This window comes from Trichoderma evansii (genome assembly GCF_050947405.1).
Source record: "Trichoderma evansii strain SZMC 28006 chromosome Unknown GGI43scaffold_22, whole genome shotgun sequence".
Lineage (NCBI taxonomy): Eukaryota > Fungi > Ascomycota > Sordariomycetes > Hypocreales > Hypocreaceae > Trichoderma > Trichoderma evansii.
This window is the reverse complement of record NW_028145184.1, coordinates 202,352-219,207: the sequence shown is the minus strand read 5'-3', so window position 1 is coordinate 219,207 and position 16,856 is coordinate 202,352. Positions and strand designations below refer to the sequence as shown.

The 16,856-nt window shown below is 47.6% G+C and overlaps 7 protein-coding genes across 7 annotated transcripts; 5 read left to right on the top strand and 2 right to left on the bottom strand.

Moving 5' to 3' along the window:
• Positions 1–1,437: 1,437 nt before the first annotated feature.
• GGI43DRAFT_414083 (carbohydrate-binding module family 1 protein) lies at positions 1,438–3,270 on the top strand. The gene is made up of 3 exons (XM_083206991.1): positions 1,438–2,255; positions 2,332–2,954; positions 3,013–3,270. Exons 1-3 carry the CDS (start codon positions 1,486–1,488, stop codon positions 3,030–3,032), a joined length of 1,413 nt encoding a protein of 470 aa, XP_083057245.1. The 5' UTR covers positions 1,438–1,485; the 3' UTR covers positions 3,033–3,270.
• A 954-nt stretch (positions 3,271–4,224) lies between these two features.
• Positions 4,225–4,907, top strand: GGI43DRAFT_386952 (carbohydrate-binding module family 13 protein; the record flags this gene model as incomplete). Its single annotated transcript, XM_083203859.1, has 4 exons — positions 4,225–4,340; positions 4,399–4,508; positions 4,600–4,705; positions 4,763–4,907. The coding sequence occupies 4 exons, from the start codon at positions 4,225–4,227 to the stop codon at positions 4,905–4,907; spliced, it is 477 nt and encodes a 158-aa protein (XP_083057244.1).
• A 424-nt stretch (positions 4,908–5,331) lies between these two features.
• On the top strand, positions 5,332–6,255 carry GGI43DRAFT_195323 (uncharacterized protein). The gene is made up of 2 exons (XM_083200006.1): positions 5,332–5,452; positions 5,539–6,255. Exon 2 carries the CDS (start codon positions 5,624–5,626, stop codon positions 6,080–6,082), a length of 459 nt encoding a protein of 152 aa, XP_083057243.1. The 5' UTR covers positions 5,332–5,452; positions 5,539–5,623; the 3' UTR covers positions 6,083–6,255.
• A 172-nt stretch (positions 6,256–6,427) lies between these two features.
• On the bottom strand, positions 6,428–7,414 carry GGI43DRAFT_425052 (uncharacterized protein; the record flags this gene model as incomplete). Its single annotated transcript, XM_083208457.1, has 1 exon — positions 6,428–7,414. One exon carries the CDS (start codon positions 7,412–7,414, stop codon positions 6,428–6,430), a length of 987 nt encoding a protein of 328 aa, XP_083057242.1.
• A 395-nt stretch (positions 7,415–7,809) lies between these two features.
• Positions 7,810–10,572, top strand: GGI43DRAFT_195312 (uncharacterized protein). Its single transcript, XM_083200005.1, has 3 exons — positions 7,810–8,678; positions 8,738–10,026; positions 10,082–10,572. The coding sequence occupies exons 1-3, from the start codon at positions 7,901–7,903 to the stop codon at positions 10,196–10,198; spliced, it is 2,184 nt and encodes a 727-aa protein (XP_083057241.1). The 5' UTR covers positions 7,810–7,900; the 3' UTR covers positions 10,199–10,572.
• Positions 10,573–11,825: 1,253 nt separating this feature from the next.
• Positions 11,826–14,182, top strand: GGI43DRAFT_195287 (major facilitator superfamily domain-containing protein). Its single transcript, XM_083200004.1, has 4 exons — positions 11,826–12,630; positions 12,694–13,192; positions 13,252–13,353; positions 13,422–14,182. Exons 1-4 carry the CDS (start codon positions 11,938–11,940, stop codon positions 13,736–13,738), a joined length of 1,611 nt encoding a protein of 536 aa, XP_083057240.1. The 5' UTR covers positions 11,826–11,937; the 3' UTR covers positions 13,739–14,182.
• GGI43DRAFT_195279 (aspartate aminotransferase) lies at positions 14,053–16,262 on the bottom strand. Its single transcript, XM_083200003.1, has 8 exons — positions 16,259–16,262; positions 15,922–16,207; positions 15,733–15,854; positions 15,536–15,666; positions 15,344–15,468; positions 14,630–15,287; positions 14,492–14,578; positions 14,053–14,440 (listed from the first exon to the last, which is right to left on the bottom strand). The coding sequence occupies exons 2-8, from the start codon at positions 15,965–15,967 to the stop codon at positions 14,368–14,370; spliced, it is 1,242 nt and encodes a 413-aa protein (XP_083057239.1). The 5' UTR covers positions 15,968–16,207; positions 16,259–16,262; the 3' UTR covers positions 14,053–14,367.
• Positions 16,263–16,856: the final 594 nt, after the last annotated feature.

The window sequence follows — 16,856 nt, the reverse complement described above, 5'->3', positions numbered from 1 at the left end:
TATCTTATAAGATCAACAGCTGTTATCATGTGTTTATAGGCTGTCTATCATGGCGCAGTTTCGCTGTCTATATGGGCTTGTCATACAACGATAAAGGCTTATGGTGACTGGCGATGACAGTACTAAAACGGAGACGATCATTAGACTCTACTATCAAACATAGGCACTTTGTATGAATGAGCTGATAAAATCCTTCGGCGCTTTGTGATATTAAACACTGTAACCGTAGCTGATAATAGATAAAGATTAGACAAAGCCTGAAAGATACCGAGGTTATATGCGGCGTATAAAGCATCATCTAATAATCGCTGTTAACTCTTAGATATTATATTTAGGCACTTTATGCATTGAACTTGCATCTAGCCTGGAAAATTTCCATCAAATGCTTTGATTCGCGCTGGGCGACTATATGGAGAGTTCAATTGTCCCTTTTAATCGGACTGGAACTAACTGAGATTTAGCCACTGGCCTCGGCCTAATTTATAAAAGACAAAAATGGTATTTCTGTCTTTGTATCTTTTAGCCTTGCTTCTGTCCCCTAATTCGAATTATTGCAAGAAGAAAAGTTTTGAAACATAAATAGTAGTCTACAGTTAAAAGTATCAGTTCGGCAGGCTCTAATAGGCATGCCGGAATTCCGACCAGCCGCCAACCCTGCCATCAAGTAACGCTATGACACCAACGCCACGCCCTTCGCACACATCATGCGAAATGATTATAAAGAGAAAAGCATAAAACCATTTTCTCCAGTGGCCACCCACCTGACAAACATTTAATTTGCCGGTTAGTGGCTAGGCATCGGATTCTCCTGAGGATTATGTGGCCTATTTGTACCAAGATCTGGTTGCTGGCCGATTGGCCGAAAATGGAAGTTGTTGAAACTCAGAAACAGAGCTTAGCTGATCCTACAGTCGTATGAATGAAACACCATGATAGCAATTCAGGATCAGCACCGAATAGCCTGGCCAATCAGGCTAAATAATTGAATACAATAAGCCTAGAGAGAAAATAGGAACTCACAAGCTGATGTTACTTTTTGCCCTTTACCCGCCAGTAGGCGTGAGTTTTGCCGAAATTCCGCTGAAGGGAATATATATTAGAACAGGGGTTTGTGAATCAATCTAAGCGGCTCAAGGCATGCGGACCCTTGCTTCAACTTCTTTAATTTTCACTTCATTAACTTGTTTTATCGATTTACAGTAGCTCTCATATCTATAGTATGGTAGCATTAGGCCGGTAGAAGACGGCAAAATATAACAAAGCTATACTTTAGATACTTCCGTGCCAGCCTATTATGTCTCAGAGGCTATTGCCGATTCACATAGCCTGTCAAAGTATTTTGGCTTGAATAGCTGTACTTGAAACACTTATGCTGTGAAGAAAACAACGTAAAAGGGGCTGCAACGTCGCCTCGTTGCCACAAAAATTGTAACCTCCAGGTCTCTCTACCCAAGCCCCCCTTTCACAGTCCATACAACTATCAATATGGCGCCCTCTGGTACACTGCCGCTGGCCGCTGCTATTCTGGCTTTGGCCGGAATTGTTACGGCTCAGCAACCTGGCACAAGCACTCCTGAGGTTCACCCTAAATTGACAACGTATCAGTGTACAAAGGCGGGAGGATGCGTGGCTCAGGACACCTCCGTCGTCCTTGACTGGAACTACCGCTGGATGCACGACGCCAACTTCGACTCGTGTACCGTCAATGGCGGAGTAAACACCACAATTTGTCCCAATGAAGCGACTTGTGGCGCCAACTGCTTCATTGAGGGTGTTAACTACACCGCTTCGGGTGTCACAACTTCTGGTAACTCTCTCACCATGAACCAGTACATGCCCAGCAGCACCGGCGGATATAGCAGCGTGTCCCCTCGACTGTATCTCTTGGGCGCAGATGGAAACTATGTGATGTTGCAGTTGAATGGCCAGGAGATCAGCTTCGACGTCGATATCTCAGCTCTGCCCTGTGGAGAGAATGGCTCGCTTTACCTCAGTCAAATGGCTGCCAACGGTGGTGCCAACCAGTATAACACTGCCGGTGCCAACTATGGAAGCGGTTACTGTGATGCTCAGTGCCCCGTTGAGACGTGGAAGAATGGTACCCTCAACACTAACAATTCGGGTTACTGCTGCAATGAAATGGATATCCTTGAGGGTAACTCGGAAGCCAACGCCTTGACTCCTCACTCCTGCACAGCCACGGCCTGCGACTCCAGCGGCTGCGGCCTCAACCCTTATGGCAGTGGATTCCACAGGTGAGTGAAGTTACACCGTGCCGACGGTGCTGTGACGAATGCATGTGGATAAACTGACGTCTTACACTTCCTATAGCTACTACGGCCCCGGATTGACCGTTGACACAACCAAGGTCTTCACCATTACCACTCAGTTCAACACGGATAGCGGCAGTGCTTCTGGTAACCTTGTCAGTATCACCCGCAAATACATGCAAAACGGCGTTGCTATCCCTCCCGCCCAATCTGGTGGTGACATCATCTCGAGCTGCCCGTCGGCCTCGGCATACGGCGGCCTCACAACTATGGGCAAGGCTCTGTCCTCAGGCATGGTCCTCGTCTTTAGCATCTGGAACGACAATGGCGGCTACATGAACTGGTTGGACAGCGGCAGCAGCGGCCCCTGCAGCAGCACCCAGGGCAACCCATCTAACATCCTTGCCAACGACCCGACTACTCATGTCATCTTCTCCAACATCCGATGGGGAGAGATCGGCTCGACTACGTCTGGCGGCAGTTCGCCACCTCCAGTTTCCAGCTCCAGCTCCAGCTCGAAGCCACCTGCCAGCTCCACGACCCTGAAGACTAGCACCACTTCCTCCAAGACGTCGACGGGTCCCCCCAGCTGCACACAGACTCACTGGGGCCAGTGCGGTGGTATCGGTTACACCGGCTGCACCACTTGTACATCGGGTACAACTTGCCAGTATGGCAACGACTGTGAGTATAGCAGAAACATCTTATATAATGCTTTGGAATTCTGACCATGTGAATTTAGACTACTCGCAATGTCTGTAGAGCTTGACACAGTCAGCAAAGGAGAAACAGAACACGCCACTGGCTTTGGTGGCATGGTGAATCAGTAAAGTAAAAATAAAAAGACGAAAGATTAAACGCATTTATTGTTCGAGTACATATGTATTTTCTTTATCATCTTATAGCTATCTTGTACTTAGAATCTCTCTCCATATAGATACCTGTAGTTAGGTCTACAGTGAGTGGAGCAGATGGGCAATAAATATTATACATATTATCATGATGAAGAGGCTAACGTGAAGTTGCTAAAAGAAAAACGTCCTGATGATAGACTAAACTGGACATTATTGTATAGACCACTCAATCAAAGCATGAAGCCACGGGTAATATGTTAACTACTGGCTGTTAGTGGAATAGAGCTTCACGAGTCGGTAGATGTATACTGAGAAGAGCTAAATCCCTCTTACAACCCGTTGCAGTTGATTTGGGCTAAAATGAGTGCACTGCTTTTATTATACCACGAGTGACACTTTAGCGCTGGGCTGAGTGACCAGGAGAGATGCCGCGATACTACACAGGGACATATTTGTGAAGTGAAGCCTACCGTGGCCATGAGGTCAATAAATGCGCCTCAGTGGCTGTAAAAGTTGCGTTAGTCAAGATTTATTAGCATGAAATAGAATTTTGGTAAACTTTCTTATGCTTAATTATGCATAGCCTCTCTGATAGCAAGGGGTTCAAAAAGGCGTTCAATAGTCTGTGCGGCGATAGCCGCTATGCCGTTAGAGCTAGCTGTAGTAGCTCTGAGTAAGGTGGTGAATCATGCTCTTATTGGGCGGGCGAGCCAGATGAGATCGTGACTATTGCTCAGCTGGGATGATATTACTGTAGGATCATGTTCTCGACTGCCATCACACGCACATAGTTTCAGCTCTCACTTAGTGGCACCGTGTCTCTGCTGCAGCCCTATCAAGATCATGACAGCTGATGGCATGAGTATACCAAGCATGTATGCGTTCATAATTCAAGCCGCCATCAATACATTATCATGATAAAATGAATCTGGTCTAAAGAATTTTCGTCTATATAAAGCAACGAGCAATCCCTCTCCCAGTCTTAGTTTTATCATCATCTTACTTAAATCGCCAAAGGATCAAACCAAGACACTTTTCAAATAGCCCAGTCTATTATTCTCGTCTACAACATTAGAGTTGAATACAATACCAATTTCATCATGACCCTCCTCGATGGAATCTACATCATTGCAAACACCATTCCCCAAAATCCAGTTCTTGACCTTGATGGCGCTACCAACCCCTTTGCCAGCCCCATTGCCGGCATTGTCGGTTTGTGAGTTCTCTCAGTCAACCAGATCGCTCATAAAATTGACCAGCTAATATTTCCTCAGCGCAAGACAAGGCGGCGACAACAAGAACCAACAGTGGATTGTAACCGCGCTTCGCCCAGGTGTCTACAGCCTGATATCAACTTTTGGCGACACTTGGTTGTCTGCTCCCAGTATGCTCTCACATCTCGTTCCTTTCTGCGGAATAAACATATTATATTATTTGATTTCCATCAAACAAAATTATCTAATTTATATTTCCAGCCAATGGCGCGACCCTTGCTCAGATCGAATCGTCTAGATACGACCCCATCTATAACGAGGTCACTCGCTGGAAAATTACCCCCACCGACAATAATGGCGACTACCAGTATGTAGTGAATTGTAAGATTGTGTAATGACTGTTCGCTGCTAATAGATTATTTAGGATTGAGAGCGTACCATTCCCCGGCAAAGTTGTGGACCTTGAGATGGCTAATCCTGCCGACGGCACTCGCGTCATTCTATACCCGAACAACAAGACTGCCAACCAGATCTGGAAATTTATCCCTGTTGCAATTCCGTTAAAATAGGATATAATATGGTGAATGATTTGGTCTCTACGGGTCAGAGAATTTTATAGAACCGATTGTATGCATGATAACGTCTTATGCCTCTATGTTCATAGCCAATTTAGACCTCTTACTACTAACAGACAATTGCTTTTTATCATGAATTGTCCTTCCCAGCGTAGATTTGTTTCTATATATAGGAGCGGCTATTATAAAACATAAATTTGTGAGGCTGGTCGTAAACTCTTGACATTTCAGGGGTTTCTTTCTTCAGCCCCTCCAGGCGCCACATCTACATGGAGATACGCCTCTAAGCACTTAGTTGGCGCCGTTACAAGAGCGTCAAATAAGATGTTTCGTAATCTTTTACCCATAAGCTGAAGCAAGAAAGTGAGGGGTATGAGGACACTAAAATTAGTAATACGCTGGATGTGCGTATCACAAAGCCGAATCGTTTATTCTCAATGTTCTTGGTGGATCAAAGCTCTTAGTACAGCAGCATCATAAATTTGCGGAACGCGTCTTACCTTGTATCTGTCACTTCAATATATTTCTTCTTCGTCCAAGTAAGCACATTTTCTTTTTTCTCTCTTCATATCGCTGCGCCAACGTCTAGTTGACGCTATGTTTGTATCGTATTAACCGTGGCTAGTACACCGTTTTCAGCACTCAAGTGTCTGTGCACCCACACCACTATTTCCGTCGCGTTGTGTAAAGAGCTCACCCTGTATTACAGAATGGCTGAACAAAATCTCAAAATTCCATTCGCCTACCGGGCGCTATTCCTTTATTTTGAGCCCTTTGCAGCCTTCTTTGGCGCGTTGCTGCTTCATTTTCGCCCAGAAATATTCCTCAATACTATGACGCCAGTTGCGAAATACGCGACAGATAACCAGGTCATCTACGACCAGCTCGCTGCAACGTATACTTTATTTGCCTTCAACGAAGCCGTCATCTTGCGTATTACAAAGGATTTGCGTGTCTGGAAAGCGCTCCTGATTGGTATTCTCGTATGTGATGCTATTCACCTGTATGGGAGTTGGGCAGCACTTGGCAGCGCTGTATTCTGGGATTTCCGGTCCTGGAGACCCGAAGATTGGGCGAATCTTGGAAGCCTTTGGGGACAAGCAGCCGTTCGAGTGGCTTTCTTGGCGGGAATCGGACTGAAAGACGCCACGCCTGTGAAGAGAGAATGAATGGTTACGGATTCAACAGGTCATCATGAAGCGTGGGGTATATGCTATATCATGCTGAATGAACAATACTCAGCAGTTCATCGGACTTTGGGGAGAGAAATAGCTCAAACAGCCATGTATATGCATTGTCATTACTATCTGCTCATCGGTCCAAAACTTCAGCCATTTCACACATTGCTAGTGAGAAAGGGTACAGCAGTTCTAGCCCAATGTATAATCAAAAGAAACCAAAAACTAACGAGTAAAATAAATCGTAGTGACATTTGTTATCTAGGCGTTCTCTTCTATTATAACCTTAAACTTCCAATTATTGCGTATTCTTCCATCCCAGTCCAAAGTTTCCATTTACTGCTCCACCGGACGAGCATCGAATGGAACGGCATCCCAACGCACCCTACGCAAGTGACGTTTTGGATCATTGATGCTGTGTCGTGCGTGCAGCCAGCGGCGATTATCCATAAGTATTATGGTCCCTGCAGGAAAGTCCTTGGCAGTGAGATGCACCGTTGACTGAGATTGGGCTTTAGCATCCCGTACGGCTGCGTCAAGCTCGTGCAGTGCCTTTGACGCTCGCTCGGTCAATGCTGTTACGATATCTCTCCTGAAACGCAGCATGCTAGGCTGGCCTTGTTCGTCAGCCGCCATCAGGCTCCCTACAATATTCTGTTTCCGGGGATCTTTGATGAACTCGGGAGGAATTGTGATGCTGTACTCTCGTCGCATCAGAGCCGCTTGGGTGGATGGAGAGAGAGACATGCTTAGCCGTTGAGTGTTCATGGCCGACAAGGTCCCTCCACCAAATCGGTCTTCCTGGAGAACGTGGAGTGCAAAATATCGTGGTACCAGGTCTTCATAGCTGCAGTCGGTGTGCCAAGGGAATTCCTCCATCGTTTCCGACCGAGCTTGGTGGTTGGCGGTCTGGAACACGGTACTATTAGGCCGTACGTCCCAGAACCACCCACGCGACGCGCTGTGTGATATGGGTAGTTGATGGCCGTGATGCTGATGAAGGCTCATGATCAGTCTCTTGAGGTACTGGCTGCCAGGGTCTGAAAAGCCCAGGCCGATTTTAAGTATGCCATGTTTCTGGAGATTGTCGTGCACATTGCGGATATGACATGGCTTTGTGGCGTGCTCAAAATCAGGTGCCGTCAAATGAGGTACAATGGGAGGTATCACAGCAGCCGGAATCACGGTAGTAGCCGACGCTGCGCCATGACGGCTGGATGTGGAAATCCGGGCGATATTCCAGCCTTGGCCGGCCGAAATATGTAAACTGGGAAATTTGCGAGAGTAGATGTAAGGCGCAATCCTGATAGATGGGAGACGCATTTTTAGATACATGTACTTGAGGTTCATGGCTATTGCGAACAGAAAGATTGACTGTTAGTAGTTTGTCTTTCCCATGACGCTTTCATATTTATAGTATTAAGGTTCAATTCATCATTACATTATTGAGGTATCGACTAATATGAAGCTCCTAAGATCGTCGACCTTGTTGGGACAGAGTGGCCCTCCTCCACCAACTTTATTCCGTCAGAGGCGCTACTTCTTATCATGATGCATGACACAAGCGAGCATATGGGCTCAGCTGAGACAGGTGGGGATGTAATACATGTACACCGCTGATTCATATCTCAAGCTCTGTAATCTGCTCAAGCAGAAGATCCAAGACAATGCGTTATCATGTAATTGGACACTGATCTTCTTATGACGCTTCTAACTCCAAGTGTTTCTCTTTCTTCGATAGGTTCTCTCTGCCCCTTTTACATCCTGTCCTCAATCAGAATTTTTGCTCATAATTATCTCCTTAGCATTATGAAGTTTGATGTTTCTTCCCGATCCAGGCTTTGGCCGAGAGGGGCGATTACGTTGAGGCCTATTCTTCTCTGCTCTATAGTCACTTGCATCTACTACTACTGGAGCTGCATCAAGTTCTCTACTTTCAATCTTCAGCAAACGCTGCTTTCTGTTCCCTCCGCCGAGCACGCACGCAACTGGAGCGCCTACTACACCGCGGAGACGCATTTTGTCGGCCAGGGTTTGAGCCAAGCCCGGTGGACCGAAGCTAGATGGAAGGAGTTTGGCATCACCAATACTCGAATCGATTCCTACGATGCTCAGGTGCCAGTGACAACGGGCCATCAGCGACTGGCTCTCCTTCGGGGCAACCAGGTCGTTTATGAAGCATCCTTGGTGGACGATTTAACCACAAAAGATCCAGCTGCAAACACTAGTTTCTTGCCTGCCTATTTGGGTTTCTCGCACAATGGTAACATCTCCGGTTCTTATGTTTTTTGCAACTTTGGCAGCGAAGAAGACTTTCAAGATCTTGAACGAGCCAATATCGACGTGAAAGGAAAGATTGGCATCATCAAGCTGGCAGCCGGATCAGCCTATTTGCGCTCTCGCCACCTAGAGAACTTTCGAGGATCACAATTAGCGAATGCCAACAAGGCGGGTTTGATTGGCGTAGTTTTTTATACTGATCCCCAAAACGACGGTCTTATAAGTGAAGCCAACGGATACAAAGCGTATCCGGCCGGACCAGCACGACCACTTGCGGCAATTGAAAGGGGGACAGTGGATAGAGCTGGTAAGGAATGATTCCATCGCGGCTTGTATCACTACGTTATGCTCATAAAGGATATCTAGATTCCTACAACGATCCCGAGTCCCCCAAAATTCCCTGTATACCTATGTCGTCCGCAGATGCTATCCAACTTCTGGGAGCTTTGAACGACTATGGACCTTTAGCAAACGAGCTCGGCCGTCGCTGGCATGGCGGTGGCCTCGAGGTCCATGGTGTACGCTACAATGTCGGACCTTCGCCTGCGAGCATATCACTTCACCTCGTCACCCAAGCGGATGTTATCAATACTCCGCTTCACAACGTAATTGGCACAATCCCTGGAATAATTTCTGATGAGATTGTCATTCTTGGCAATCATCGTGACGCTTGGGGCCCTGGCGCAGGAGATCCCGGCAGTGGTTCCGCAGCCCTGAACGAAGTTGTGCGCAGCTTCGGTGTAGCACTTCGGCATGGCTGGCGACCACTCCGCACCATCGTTTTCGCGAGTTTCGAGGGCGAAGAGATTGGACAGGTGGGCTCCAGGGCTTGGATCACCGATCATTTAAAATGGTTGAGAGCCTCTGCTGTCGCATATCTGAACGTTGTTGTTGCCGCAGCTGGGTCAAGGTTCCAAGCCAAAGCCAGTCCACTCCTCTATAGGGCAGTTCTTGCTGCCACAGATATTGTCCCGTCACCTAATCAGACTGTAGCCGGACAGTCGGTACAAGATGTCTGGGGAGGGGCAATTGGCTCTCCGAGTGGTGGCGATGCCATTCCCTTTCAGGGTTCGTGTATCTCGGCGGTTGATTTTAGCTTCTCCCCGGGAATAGAGGACGGCGCCTTCCCCTATCATACTGGCTTCGACACCTTCGAATGGATGGAGAAAATCGGTGACCCTGGGTGGAAATATCATATTACTAGTGCAAGGATATGGTCAATCATGGCCGCATATCTCACAGAGTCTGCGGTACTAAACGTGAGCGTCACTGACTATGCATCAACATTACAAAAATGGATAGATGAACTTTGTAGCCGCAACTTATGTTCTTCCGAAGTTGATCTTACAGTGATGACTACCGCAGCCCAGAGACTAACTCGGGTCGCAAGGAGGTTTGACAGCTATGCCGAATCACTGAGGGTATCTCGGAACGCCTGGTGGAGATTCTGGTCAGGGGACAATTTGAATGCGGAAATTCGTGGCGCTAATAGGGTGTATATTGCGTTCGAGCGCCAGTTCTTCTACGGACCAGGCGTAGATGACGACTCCGGCTTTCATCACGTCCTATATGCGGCAGCTGCTTGGCATCACGATTTACCACCTATCCCATCACTTCATAACAATCTGAAGAAAAGGCATTGGGTAGATGCTAGGGTAAGAAACATCCATTTTCTCCATATTTACAGAATAGCGAAGCTAACGGCAGCAGAAATGGAGGGATGTTTTGGCAGAAAAAATTGATGACGCAGCTCAACTGCTGGAGGATCATCTACAACACGTAAACCAGCAAGATGTCTCCTGGGCTTTGTGGAAAGAGGCTTTGTGAATGTAGATCAAGGGCTGTCGAGCAGATGCGGCAAGCCAGAAGATAAGGAAGCGGTGAGAGATAGTGTACCGATATCAAAGGGCTGATGGATCAGACAAGCTACTGATACATGCATGCTAATAGAGAGATTGGACCAACGCTTAGACGGTCCAAGTTCATCTGGATAGGTAACAAGATGTAGCCCCAAATATGAGCAACGGTAGTAGTCGCAAGGGTGAAGGATCGAATTATTAACGGGCCATGGGCGGCTTGGACCAATCAATATACATGTAATCGAGCCCATTATTTTATACGCTGTGGTAGTACATACCGATAGCTGTAATAAATGACTTTCCCTAGCTATTTAATAAAACTAAAAATCCTTAAGGAACAAATTTAATTTTTAGGTTATGTTATCCTAAGAATAGCTGGTTGTACCAATTTGCAGCAAAATCAAGGCCTTTCGTGGTCGCATCCAGCCAGTGATAACCCCGGTCCCCAGCCGTCTCCAGATCTGTAGGGAGGCGATTTCAACACGCCCAACAGCTACCCAGCATCGAAGCCCACACAGACAAATCCTCTCCATGCAAGCACGATGTCACTTTGAAGCTGAGGTTTGGTTAAGGGGCTGTATACTAACTGTTTGTAATTTCCTTGCTTGCCGCTTGGTTTAGAGACATGTGTGACTTTGGTGCTATTGCCTTGGCACAGATGGCTTTGGTCCTTTTGGTAATATTATACCAATCTACTGTTAAAGTATGATGAGACATTGATGACTCAGGTGCCACGTCATTGGCACAGAGGGTTCCAGCCTTCCAAGCAACATTACACTCCTTAAGTAGTAGTAATATCAATCTACCGTATGAGTAATATAAGACATTGATGATTCTGCTGCCACATCCATGATTATTTGGCTTTCCAGTGCAAATGTGAAACAGCTGCCTACCGATCGCCTTTACATGATTTGATAACTTCCATTAATCATGATCACCGTGTTCACGCTTTCCCACTCTTGCTGAGGATCTTTCTCCTTGATCCACATTGTCTTATTGCAGTGTTTCTCAGCTGGGGCCTGTTTCTGCTTGAATGTCGTCGCAATGCCGAGGCATACCGCGCTTCCTGCCCTTAACGCCCAATAGTCTACCGGGTACCAGGTTGACTGCCAAAAGCCTCACCCGATCTCCATACTGAGCCTATATGCAATCTAAGCCCTCATTCTCGCATCATAGAGGTTTCATGTTGTAATTATTTGCCAATGGGTCCGATCAGAGACTGGCTTTCCGTTGAGCTAAGTTCCAACACCGACAGAGGCTTGATTAAGATCCCATAATTGCCTCTGATGAATGGAGAATCATGACATAGAGCACTATGCACCTTGATAGGGATGCCAAAATGGACCATATTCGCTCACTTAAGATACAGCACCCGGCGCTTTTACTACGGATTACAAAGCCGTAGGAACCTTGAAGCTATCAAGTTTAGAGTAAAGTGAATTAGTAGGGTATATTCGGTGATGAAGAGACACAGTAACAAGGTGTAAGAGCTAAGACTATAAAATGAAATATATACACAAAAATATTCTTAGAGGAGTTCATGCTCTAATATGATGTATACGTTTTCGTCTCCCGAAGAAGGTGGGGCGAGATGATGACATAGAGAGTATATCCATAATCTATCGACCTCAGCTCAGCCCTTGGACGTAAATTGGATCCTATTTTCCTACAATTTTGCTTCCGAATATTTTGCATGATATTCCCAAGATGGACGAATCAACGCCCCTTCTACAAAGCAAGCCCCAATATCTTTCCCAGAAACGACTGTTGGTCGTTTTTCCAGCACTCGCATTGATACATTTTATTTCCTTCCTCGACCAAACAGCTGTTTCCACAAGCCTGCCCGCCATTGCAGCTTCGCTTGATATCGGCGCGTCCATCTCGTGGGTAGGAGCGAGCTTTCTCGTCACCAGCACTAGTATCCAGCTGATCAATGGCCGGCTGTCGGATATCTTCGGCCGCAAGGCTTCTCTGGTGGCGGCAATCTCAATCATGGGCGTCGCAAACCTGCTATGTGGTCTTGCTGCAACGCCGATAGAGCTGTTTGCCGCTCGTGCATTCGCTGGGTTTGGCGCGGGAGCCATCAATGCGCTCGTGCAGATTGCCATTGCCGACATCACAACGTTGGAGCAGCGCGGGTACTATTTCGGCCTCATGGGCATAGCGGTAGCCCTTGGGAATGGTTTAGGCCCTGTTATTGGCGGGCTGCTTACCCAGGCCGTTGGATGGCGGTGGGCATTCTGGTTTGTTTGTCCCTTGTGTGTTGCGGCCATCAGCTATCTCGTCTCAGTGTGGCCTGTTTCACCTCATTCCTCTGCTGAATATCGAATCTGGGACAAGCTGAAGCTAGTGGACTGGGCAGGAGCTCTGGCTAGTCTGTTTGGTATCGCATTGCTTTTGGTAAGGGATGAAATGGCCTCTCTCAACGTAATACATGCATTTTAACGCTGATTCACCGTTCAGATCCCGATATCTCAAGGCGGCTCGACCAAGCAATGGGGCTCGCCGGCATCTATAACGATGCTCACAGCTGGCGGGGTGCTGTTTGGTGTCTTCTTGGCGGTCGAGTTCCGATTTGCGAAGCTGCCTCTGTTGCCGGCTCGATTGTTTCGGTACGGCTGCTCCACCAACATCTTAATATTCGTCAATATCCTCATTGGCTGGATCTTCTGGGGCACCATGTTTGCTCTTCCGCTGTATCTGCAGAATGTCCGCGGATCGAGCCCTGCTGAGGCTGGAGTCTTGATGTTGCCCATGGTGATCACTCATGGGCTTACGTCGGGTCTAACCGGCATTCTCATATCCATGATTGGGCGCTACAAGCCCATCATCGTTACCGGGGCTATTTGCTGGGTTCTGGGCGCGATTGGAAAGATGCATTACAACCGGACGACTCCGATCTGGGGGATCATCCTGGTAGGTGTCTTTGACGGCGTAGGCGTAGGCTGCTCCCTACAACCCGGTACGTGCTTCTTACTAATTTATAACTTCCTATACATTTGCTAAGATATGCTTTTACAGTCCTTGTTGGTCTTTTTGCCGGATCTGACGCCAAAGACCGAGCTGTGCTGACTGGATTGCGGAATTTCCTGCGAGACTTTGGAGGAGCAACTGGTACCACTAGTACGTATACATTTACTTGGCTGTCTGTCCTTCTATCTATCTTCTATGGTAATCTAACAAACATATAGTCTCTGGTGCGATCCTAGGTATCATGCTATCTAATCAATTAAAGTCAGCATTCAGCGCCGACCTCATAGCGAAGCTAATTTCGTCGGCATTCGCGTTGAAAGACTTGGATCTTAGCGATGAAGAACGAAGCATGATCTCTCAGGCGTACACGAATGGCCTCAACACAGTTTTTGCCTGCTTTGCTGTACTTAGTGCCGTTCAGCTCTGCGCATGCCTGTGTATTCGAGACTATGGTCTAAGACGAGAAGAAGGGAAAGGGCAGCAAAGGAGCATAGCGGAAGCGAGCACGGTGGAGAATGGCGATGATGAGCGATGATGCCTCAAGATCTGACCAGCACATAGTGGCCAAGCCATGAATGATGACTGCCGTGCCAGGCGGCAAAGGCAAGGCGACCTCTGGCTGTCACGCTACAAATAGGCCATATTCTCAATTCCAATTTTTTTTTTGTGTGGATATAATTGCACCGGGGCTTTTATCAGATCTATAGTTTACGACGTTGTGCCAAGAAGGGGCCAGAGAATTCATGTATATAGACCAAGCCCAGAGTTACTGGTGGAAAATGCACAAGTTACCAAACACGTAACCACCGACTAAGAAGGCTAAGATTCCGGATTACGTTGCTATTATCGTTGTCTATAATCTCATTGTTGTCGATTGTTCCCAGACATGTGAATGCTAGAGTCCGTCGCATCTACGAGAGCGAAGCGACAACTCATGTCCAGCTGACCTCCGCGTAGATCGCCAGCCATGGCCAGCTTTATATATGAGAACCAATGGAAAGTTGCACTTCTACAATTGCTAGGGCATCATTAAGTCGACGCTTCTTAAAAAAGGCCCGTACTTCCTTACTCGAGAAATATCACAAACCAAGCCAGTCTATCACTTCCTGACCGGGCTTACTCTTACTTGACACTCTGATCCGATAACACCTAACTCCAGTATATCTAAGCCGCACACTTGTGAATCATGTCATTAATGGCCTGGGCTACCAGTTTAATCATTCGAATGTTGATCGCTCTAGAACTTCTTGTAAGATTGTGCAGGGCAGATGTCAATATGAATACTTACGCGAAAGAGAGACGGCCGCTTCGGTCAATGTAAATATGATGTTCCTCCCGGAGGAATTCCACCTGAGATGGCGAAAAATCTAGACATCTGGAGACTCAAATCAGCATGATCTGAAGTGCGAAGATGAGGGTAACCTACGAGAACATGCCGGCCTGTCGAGTGAGAAACTCCCAGTTGCCCGGTGTCTCTAGCAGCTCTAGCTCATCTCTTAGCATCTGGCGCCTATGTTTCAAGTCAACTGCAATTGCCTTAATGTCCTGCTCCCACGCCGCCCTGATCTTGTAGTCTCCCAAGATCTCTTGGACGACCCTAGCACCAAATGCTGGGCTAGCACCCGTTTCCGACCGTATCAGCAAAGCCATCTGTTTGCGTATTCTCCCCCTAACTTCAGAATTCGGCGCGACGATGCTAAGCATCCCCACGCGCTCACCGTACAGCCCGAAAGTCTTACCAAACGTTGCCGCCAGCAGCAGCGGCACTCCTGCGGCCTGGAACATGCGAATGACGCTTGCGTCCTCCTCTGCGTCCCCAGATACGAGACCCAGATATGAAGAGTCAAGAAATGCAAAGTAATTCCGGGCCACGAATATTTGGATGAGCTCCTGCCACTGCTCAGGGGTGGGATCGCAACCGGTAGGGTTGTGGGCGGCGGTCTGGAGCAGGATTACGGATCGCGGGGGGAGACCCTCAATGGCCTCTCTGTACCGGCTCCAGTCAAGAGATTTTGTGGATGCATTGTAGTACGGTAGGTCGACGGCTTGGATACCCAGCGTCTGGAAGACGTTGCAATGGTTGGCTATATGTTGGCTTAGCGATGCTGGTGCATGGGGGACGGGGGATCATGATATTTACCCCAGGTGTCCTTTGCCAGATAGATTGCGCAATCTGATTGCTGCCAGGCAGGGTAATGAGCCTTGAGAAAGCGAGCGCCCATGTGAATTGCACCGGTTGCTCCGACGGCTTGCATGGAGGCGATGCTAGCAAAACTGTTTAGTCTCGAGGGTAATTCTAATTCCAAATTGAAGCTGAGATAGCATCTCTTACAGCTGTAAAGTGGCGGGCGAGGCTTTCAAGCCAAAGAATAGCTCTTCGCCAGCCTTGAGAAGACCCGGGGCGCCGAGAAACGGCAGGTAGTCATGGTTCCAGCCAGTGTCTTGAAGGAGCTTCTTTCGAGCCTGCATAAGAATAGAATTTGGTCAGAAACCCGGCTCCAAAAACGGGACATGCTGGGCAAGGTTTACCAAAATTACAGATTGTGGGACAAAGGGTCTCCCAACGTCAGCCTCGTAGGCTCCTTGCAAGAGATTTACTTTGTCGGGATGCGGATCTTCAAGGTAGAGCGCTTGTAGTGTACTACCTGTCTCTAGTTTGACAACATTGCAGTTAGTTCGTGGTGGAGAGGAGGGGTGCGACTTGGATCTCGTTCTCACCAAGCTGCCCCTCAGCTATATGTTCGAAGGGATGCTCCAGAGCCATGATTAAACCAATTGTCCGGCTTAGCGACTTGGGGGGCGAGGAATTGTGAGATGGAAGCGCTATGCGGCTTCTCAGTTCCTAATTATGCATCGTAATTGCATCACGTAGGTAAAGAGCACTGTAGGCTTCTGAGCAGAGCTGGCAAACGTCATATGGAGAGGACTGAAGTTGAAACTTAGTAAGACGGAGTGGTGTCCACGCCCTTCACAACCGTCGAATCTGTGTTAATCTTACTCAGCCCTATCTACCATCAGGTTCTACAGCCACCATGTCTATGTGAAGCAAGCTTACTCAGTTTGATCCACCTTCAGCCAGCCACGAAATTGCTACTCATTTTATGGTCTCACCCATGACCAGATTTTGTCTTGCATGAGGTTCTGAAAGGCTGGAGGGGGAATGGAACTGAGGACAGGGGTAGTTGTCAGCCATCAAACGGATCCACCGTGGCTGTATAGACCCTGTGGGATTAGTAGTTTATCAGACCCATCAATGCAAGGGGCATGCATCGACTCAGTGCCAGCTAATCGGCGACCTCCACCCTAATTATTGGGAGTACCCAGGTGTAGATATACAGTAACATGTTTAAGAAATAGTCGGTTAGCGAGGGTAATTAGTTTGGAGACGCTTGACTTACCATGTAGATGACTGAAGCAAAGAGCTACATGATAACTAATAGGCATTGATTCCTCTAGCTAGGTATCTACGTATATGACAAATTGGATGCGGTCAAGGCACACGCTGTAGCCCCTGCGGGCTCTACCTGTAGCACAGCTATCGAGAAAGAATTGAAAGAGATAAATTGATTCCCAGACGCTGATTAAGCTTCATACTCTGGAAATCTACACCCTGAGATCATTCACAGAAACGGCGTCGTCGAATCCGCCAACGG